Source organism: Carcharodon carcharias, chromosome 2, assembly GCF_017639515.1.
Source record: "Carcharodon carcharias isolate sCarCar2 chromosome 2, sCarCar2.pri, whole genome shotgun sequence".
Lineage (NCBI taxonomy): Eukaryota > Metazoa > Chordata > Chondrichthyes > Lamniformes > Lamnidae > Carcharodon > Carcharodon carcharias.
Genome location: NC_054468.1, coordinates 107,825,973 through 107,834,165, shown reverse-complemented (window position 1 = coordinate 107,834,165; position 8,193 = coordinate 107,825,973). Strand labels below are relative to the sequence as shown.

General features: G+C 38.4%; 1 protein-coding gene across 1 annotated transcript in view; it reads right to left on the bottom strand.

Annotated features, from left to right (window-relative positions):
- Positions 1-4,250: 4,250 nt before the first annotated feature.
- xrn2 (5'-3' exoribonuclease 2) overlaps positions 4,251-8,193 on the bottom strand; it is an 89,531-nt gene continuing 85,588 nt past the window's right edge. The window contains exons 29-30 of the mRNA XM_041213455.1: positions 7,847-7,988; positions 4,251-4,676 (exon numbers count right to left, since the gene is read on the bottom strand). Of these exons, the coding sequence (XP_041069389.1) occupies positions 4,617-4,676; positions 7,847-7,988 (202 nt within the window). The 3' untranslated portion in view covers positions 4,251-4,616. The remainder of the gene's footprint in view (positions 4,677-7,846; positions 7,989-8,193) is intronic.

Sequence of the window (8,193 nt, the reverse complement as noted above, 5' to 3'; positions counted from 1 at the left end):
GATTTTTCTGACAGCCTTTGTTCCAATGTAATACAACTGCAGTCTAATCATAGATGCACTCTAAGATTCAAATTCTACTTGAAGCAATAGATTTACTGAATCTTTCAAATGTTATAAATTAGAATATCAAGGAATATTGGCAGTGTTCCCAGTCAAATGTATGGGATATTAAATGGATGATAATTACATTCTAATGGAACCGGGCCTTAACTTTGCCATTTTCTTACCAATCTTGACTTTCTGAATAGTTAAATTTTCTAGAACTGTAATCACCTGTAATTTCAGTGTCCTGGGGTCGTCTTATTTATGGAAAATCATGGTGGTACCCGTAACGAAACAACTGGTAACCTTCATAAATCAGGTGAGGAAGATCTTTGAAAATTACCCTCTCTATTCACACCACCTACCTCATTTCAAATTTATTGACACTATTTCATTGCTTGATAACTGCAATGTTGTGAAATTCCCCATAATGCAACTGTCAAAACATAAGCCCTAAGGTTTTTGCTGCCTTTATTTCAGTTACAGTATGCAAAAAAAAAAAGAGTTTCAGCTCTTTCATGAACCTCAGAAACCTGAGCAAATTAGGAAGAAAGTTTAAGGTAGTTACACCAGCTATAATCACGTGGGAAACCTCCCCAAGAAAAGTGTCCGGGCAGCTTAGAAGGCTGCTTATTTCCACAAACAATTCTTTCAGGCTTTGCTGATACCCGTTATCAATATAGGACACTAAAATTTAATCTTTCTTCAGTTCCCATGCATCTTTCAGGGAAGTTATTGGCATGGTCCACTTAAAGGGCTGACTCCTATTGCCACTGCATAATCTGACAAGTAGTCTCTGTCCTAAGTACTGAGCTGCTAGGAACACTTCATATATATTGCCCAATCACTACAGCTTCTCTGAAGAATGAGGGACCTCATTCCCATGTATTTGACTATAGTTGGAAGACTCGTGCTGCTTGGAGAACAATTCCTTTGGGTAAGGACAGATGTTTAGTAATTTTAATGTAGACACACTGCTTTAGTATTGCCTTTTCTTTCTTTCACTGATAGCCACATACATGGCAGATTCATGGGGAAATGCAGTGTGTATGTCTAGACGGGAGGTGGGTGGGAGGGAAGGAGCATTGATATACTTTTTTAAAAATTGCAATGGATTCATGTGTGGACCATTCACAACTCAGATGCCACAATGAGCCAGATTTCACATTACATGGAATTAAACTTGGGTGAGTTACGAGCTTAAAAGGACAACCTTTAACACAGGTGGTAGATTTGGATAAAACAAAATCAGATATCTCTTTGAATTAGTACATTCTGTAGCCTAAAATGAAGGCAGGAACATAAAACAGGCTCTGACTGAAAGAAGTTGGGTGTGCCTCTTGCTTTCTCAATCGCATCATCTTTTGTCTAGGTCACAGAGTATACTTAAACAAAGAATATGTAATTGATAGAACTGCAGTCTGCTGGACAGCACTACTCATCTGAGGATATCATAGCCAGGCTTGACATAACCAAGCTATCAAAAACATATTCTTAGGGACATTGCAGCATTTATTGTCCATTGCTAATTGCCCTTTTTGAACAGCTGCAGTCCACATGATGAAGGTACTTCCATAATGCTACTATGTAAGGAGTTGACCCAGTAATGAAGGGGGGGGGGGGGGAAAGAGTAATATATTTCCAAGTCAAGGTGGCACATGAATTTGCAGGAAACTTGGAGGTGATGGTGATCCTATGCCCTTGTCCTTCAAGGTGGTTGGTCACAGGTTTGGGAAGTGCTGTCCAATTGGTAAATGGCTACAGTGCAGAACTGAACTCAATTGGTACAAATAATTTAAAAATGTGACAAGTACAGAGAGAGGATAAAGGGAATTTGAATGTAATTAATCTGGAATTCAGAAGTCAGTATAGTAACAGTGACAGTGACCAGGATGGCCATAAAAACCGATATGGTTCACGAATGTTATGTCCTCTATGGAATGAAATCTGCTGTCCTTACCTGGTCTGGTCCATATGCTGACTCATAGCTGCCCTCAAATGGTCTGTATTCAAGGTAATTCTCCTCCACCTTATCAAAGGCAATTAGGAATGGACAATAAATCCCAAAGAATGAATAAAAAGTTTTTCCAATGGCAGCTAAAGCAGTGATGGACAAAATCAATTATACCTAAGGAGTGTACTGGCTATGGTAGGTGTTGCATAGATAACCTATATCTACAAATCTGGAGACTCAATGAGCTGTTCCCATCCTATATTATGTATGCAAAGCTTCCTGACCACTACAATAAAGTCAAATTACTGTATAAAAAGGCTCTAGCCTTCATAAACGGTCCTGACACTTTCAGAATGAATTCTGACTAAGCTTGGGAAATATCTGTGATTTCAACTATTTGCACTCCTTTAGTCAATACTTCAACCATTTCCATACATATGCCAGAACTTCCAGTGAAGTTGAACTTAGTGTTGCAAGTAAATTCCCTATGGCTGAGGTTTTAGAAAAAAAGCGAAAATAGATTCTGAATACTTCTGAGAAAAACATTTTACGCTAGCAGTGGTAAAGTTTTGGAGTCGGGGGGAGGCTGTGAAAACATGCCTAGCTCTGCGCATTAATCTTCGATTGTTGTCAAACCTGTCTCATTAGCCCAATTCCAACAGTAAAAAGCAGTTCAACAGCTTGAATAGCTTAAAACCATCTTCACACATCTGCCCTTGGTCTTGCGTTTCCAGAGAAACTGCATGCTTTTAGTAGAGTACTACAGTTAAACCTCCCTCTGGTGTTGGCTCAGTGGGGAAGTTCGAACACACTGAAACAGAATGCACAATATTGCTGCCCATTAGATGCAACACCATGCAGAACGAGGCTTTGTTCACAAGGAGAACTGTATTTTTGTGCCACAACTACAAAGCACCAAATGTAACGAGTTGCATTTTATTGTATTGCCTAATTGGTTTAACAAATTATTCATTGGTATTTGGGACTGACTAAGGAATAAATCTGCTGCCAAGTATATCAAATATTTAGTTCAGGTAAAATGCACAAGTCAATAAATTAGCATTTTCAAATGGGTGTAGAAAATTGTCAAAACATTGGGATAATTTTGACTTCAATGGAAATAAACTCAGCAGAGCTGTATGAGAGGCTGCAGATTCATTATCGGCCGTTACATTATTGCAGTCAAAATTACCGCCATTATGTTGAAAAAGGCAGTTTTGATATACATCCAAAGATTACGTCTAAAAAACCACTTACCTATGTTTACCAAAAATCCAATTAAAATGGCATTTGTACATGTGACAATTTGTTTAAATTACAGATATTTCTCTTCCCTCAATGGTCCCACATCCTAGAGAGAGCTGGGCAAGTTAACCTGTTCCTACCCAGCAACCAGAAAATACAAACTTCCCATATTTTTGAGGGAAGACACCTGGTTTCCATGTAGCATTGCATGTGCAGGAATTCATCAAAAAGCTGGTGGCCTAATGTCACACCACCTCCCACGCTGGCAATGTTCCTGAAAGCCAAGATCAGCACATAATAAAGTAAGTGTTTATTCCTCATTAAGATCATTCAACACGAAGCTTTTTTAAAAAAAAACTTGAATTGTTGATTTCTGTATGTAGCAATGCCCTCCCTTATTTTTTCAGACAAGTATCTTGAGTGATCAAGCGTCTGATGACTTGATATCACTTGCTAGAAAACACGCGAGTAAATTTTAACTTTCGTTGCTGATCACTCGTCATCCAATTACTTCATATATAATGGACGGCCGATCCACTAGTGACAGTTTTCCACTCATGAAGAAGCTTAAAATCTATCGTCAACAAAATTTCTTCAAGCCAAGGCACATTGTTCAATTCTCATTCATCTAATTCAATCCACCCAAGAACGTACAGGTGTACTTAAAAGAAAAATAAACTGTACAACTGCAACTGAACAAACAGAGCTTGATGGTATTTCTGACTAAAAATAGGTGTTGTGTATTGACAGCTTTCCAACAATCAGATATTTATACGCATGAAGGTCATAAAATACGTTCCTGCAGCTATACACGGTGTGACAGCTTTCAAAAGTCAGCACTAATGAGCAAAGCATGTTTCAAAAATTGAAAAATCCACCTCCCACACTTGAAACATAATAAAGCTTTGCTTTCGAGAAAAAAATACAAATGTGATTCATTTGGATCTCAGCAGATATATTAACTTCAAGAAAATTGTAAGAAAAAAATAATGAAACAGGAGAGGTATAGTAAATCAAAGATTTCAAAGCATTTACTAAAGATCACTTCTGATGTACAGTGTACAGGCATAAAAACTTAATTTCACTAACCAGTTTTGAGATATACCAACTCATTATGATGTTAACAATTAAACCCAGCTGTATACATTCTGCAATATATCTAACACGCCCCATCTTGACAGGTTAAAAAAAATGGAAACTGCAGAATCCATTCTACAGCAATTGAAACACCAAGCACAAAAATACGTACAAACACGTTAAAAACTAGGTCAGCACTGTTTACGGGTATAATGGTTAAAATTCAGCGTGGATGTATGCTCATCAATTAACTGGACCCTGTAAGGCACAGCTTGTGTTGCAGAGCCAGGTAAAGTTTTCAATTCCAGCTGTATCTTCCAGAATCTGGTGGCAATGGGTAACGCCTGTCAGGATACCCCTGAAAAATGAAATGTTGCCAGATATATAAAAAGATTGAATAACCAAAGACTACAACTAAAATAAATACATTAAAGCACAATTATGTCATTGAATTTGATAGATGCAAGTCTAAACAAAAGATTGTACACTGCTGTCATGTGCTGGGGTTTTTTTTGACCATTTTTCCACAGAAAGGATTTGGAAACAAGTGACATTTAAGTGGGATGTTGTAAATTAAAGCTGTTCAGAATTTTCCTGAAAGACGCATGCTGCAGCGCTATGACAAAGAGGGAACTGGTGTGTTAATGAGTCAATTATCCAAATGACTGGATACAACAAGTAATTTGTAACCTCAATTCAGGCTACCAGTGTGCTACTCAAGCTAGTATTATGGGGTACTCTGAGCAGGGTGTATGCTGAGAATATGAGCTTGGAGGTTTGGTTGACAGGCTTACTGGTGAATGCCTGAATGGAGAAGAATCACAGGAAGGGAAGAGAAGATAGCCTTTCCATTTTGAATCACCTTTCCATATCGAATCACCATTGAAAAAAGACTGGGGGATCCAGCAGTCTTATTAGTATGGACTGATGAGAAAAAACCCTTACACCATAAGCCAAGGGCAGTCAAAACAAAGAGACTGCTCAGAAAAAGTTCAGTTAGCCCAACATGGGCAAGTGTGATAACTTTAGGAAAAAATAATTACAGGCATCTGAATTTGTGTGAAGCAAGTTTTCATTACAATTGTCATATTTCATTATAATTGTCACATTATAAGTTTAAACAACTGGAAAATAAAGTCATTTAATGATTCATACCTGATCTCATCTGACCACCTGATTAATTTCAGTCCACCAATCGAAAGGTTAGAGAAGAGTATGTGTTTTGAGAAAGGCATGATATCCAGTTCAAATAACAAGGAGTGGAGAGGGAAGGGGGAGGTGGGCCGTGGCAGAGCTGGGAGAGGCGGCCTGAGGGGGGGTCCCCAGGGACAGGCTGAGGTGGGAAGGGGTGGGGAGCAGAGTTTCATGAGCCTGTGTTCAAAAATTGTCTACTCATAAGTATGCCAAAATCTTTTTTTTTTAATTTAATAAACAAGACACCATTTACACTTTTAACATGGAAGCATTTAAAATCTCAATTCATAGTACCATTCATCTAAAACTGTGAACATTTTTGAAAGGAAAGTGTTAAATGTACTTTTTAAATAAATGGACAAATGGAGTGGGATCTCCTAACCAATGCAACCTCATCGCTTTTTAATTTTTCTACCTCTCACCTCCACTTCAAAAAAAACACGCAATATAGCTGTTACTTTTATGTTAATTCCTAAAAAGCTATTAACAGACACAATGGCCAAATGGACTTCTGAGGTGCCATAAATTTTCTATGTTTCAGTGCAACACCATCTGATGGGCAAAGGGCAGAACTTATAGTGTTCAATTGCTGAGCCATATGGTAATGAGACCTAGTGTTAAAATTTACCTTGCTAGTTATCTTTGGGGGTTGGAAATGGGAGACATTGCAATGTAAACCTATAGACAGTCAAGCATTTTCTAGCAGAATCTTTTTGTGGCAAAGGCATAACACAACAAGACTTGGTGTGCAGGACACAACTTCAAATTTACAGATGACAAAACTTGGAAGCATTGCAAAGTCTGAGGAGTTAGTGATAGACTTTAAGAGGACAAAGACAAGTGGTTGAATGGGCAGATGAGTGGCGGATGTAATTTATTGCATGGAAGTTGATGAATTTAATAGTAAGAACAAGAAACGGCAATATAAAGGACACATTTCTAAACGAGGTTCAGGAGCTGAGAGACCTGGGGGTATATATGCACAAAACGTTGCAAGTGGCCAGGCAGGTTGAGAAGTAGTAAGTAAAGCATATGGGATCCTGGATTTTATAAATAGAAGCATAGAGTACAAAAGCAAGGAAGTCAGGATAAACCTGGATAAAACACTGGCTCAGCTTCAACTGAAATACTGTCTCTAGTTCTGGGCACCATACTTCAGGAAGGATGTGAAGGTATTAGAGAGGACGCAGAAAAGAGTCACAAGATTGAAGGTCCCCATCCCTCGAACCAGTTAGTCGACAGATTGGAGAAGCAGGGACTGTTCTCCTTGGAAAAGGCAAAGAGGGGACTTCATAAAGGTATTCAAAATTCTGAGGGGTCTGGACAAAATATACAGGGAGAAACTGTTCCTATTGATCTATGTTGCTTTCAGATTACAACAAAATATTTCTTTGCGCATCCTATCATCCAGATAGCATACTGCCATGGTTAAGGGCAGAGGGCGTCAGTTGAGTTGAGGAAGCAATTCTCCAGTTTCTAATATAGATTTAAAAATTATTATTTAGTACATTTATCAAGGTCCTTCAGATCAGCTATGGTATGGATCAGATTTACTGTAAAGTTTAATTATTTTGTCAATCTAATCACTTCTAAAGATGTGCTGCACAAGATGTTGCATGTTGCAAGTTTAGTTTACAATGAGTACAAATGCCTCAAACTTAAGTTCCTACAGTGCTTTTTCCTGAATGAAGTAGTGCCAAAATTGAGGGCAGTTTTCTTCTTTTAACTTGGCTTCCAAAACTGGATTATAAAGGGGCTGAAATAAATTGGAGAATTTTTGTGGGCTGTATTGAATTTTAGCAAAACAATGGATGATAAAATAAAGGCAACAGAGATGTGGTTTCTGAGATGTATGATGGAGGATTGTTCGGACAACACACAACAGATGAAGCTTTGAGGAAAGTTGGCACACAAAGAACTTTTGTAGATGATCACCAAGAGATACCACATTTCTTTGGGCATGCACTTAGGAGAGAGAAACTAGACTATCTAGTAGTGGCTGATAAAATTGAGGGTCGCACAGCAAGAGGGTGACAAAGGAGTATTTACACCAACAGCTTAAGAAGGACAGGTACACGGTTTGAGAACAATGGCTGCTATCAAGGACCATGAAAGCTGGACAGCCATGACCGTTGTAAAGTATGGCAGCTGAAGAAGGAACCTCACACAGAAGCAGGGCAGCCATTCATTTATAATGTAGGGCTTGGAAGCTGGATCTTGGGACACCTTTGAATTCAGGTAATTCAAGTCACTTAGTTATCCAAAAGGATCAATTAACCACTGTAGTTAATGAAAAGAAAAGCAATTTGTTTATATTGTTGTCCACTTTGTTACCTGCCGCCCTCTACGATCATCGTGCCTCTGTTGGTAATGACTTGGCATTCCTGATCCAAGCCTGTAATGACTCTGCTGGAACATATCACCCTGAGATTGCATGATACGATTCCATGCCAACTGCTGCTCAATCCCCTGGTTTCTATGAAGTAAAAAAAGTTAGTTTGCTGTTAATACTTGCTTTACAATGGGCTACATTTAATTGTCAAACCGAAACTTTATGTTCTACAAAAAAAAACACATTTTGTAGATGATATAGGAGTCAATTGAGAAATCAGAAGGGAGAGTTTCACATAGACAATCTCTGGCATCTCTAGCAGTTAGTTAGAGCTCATTGACAACAGACT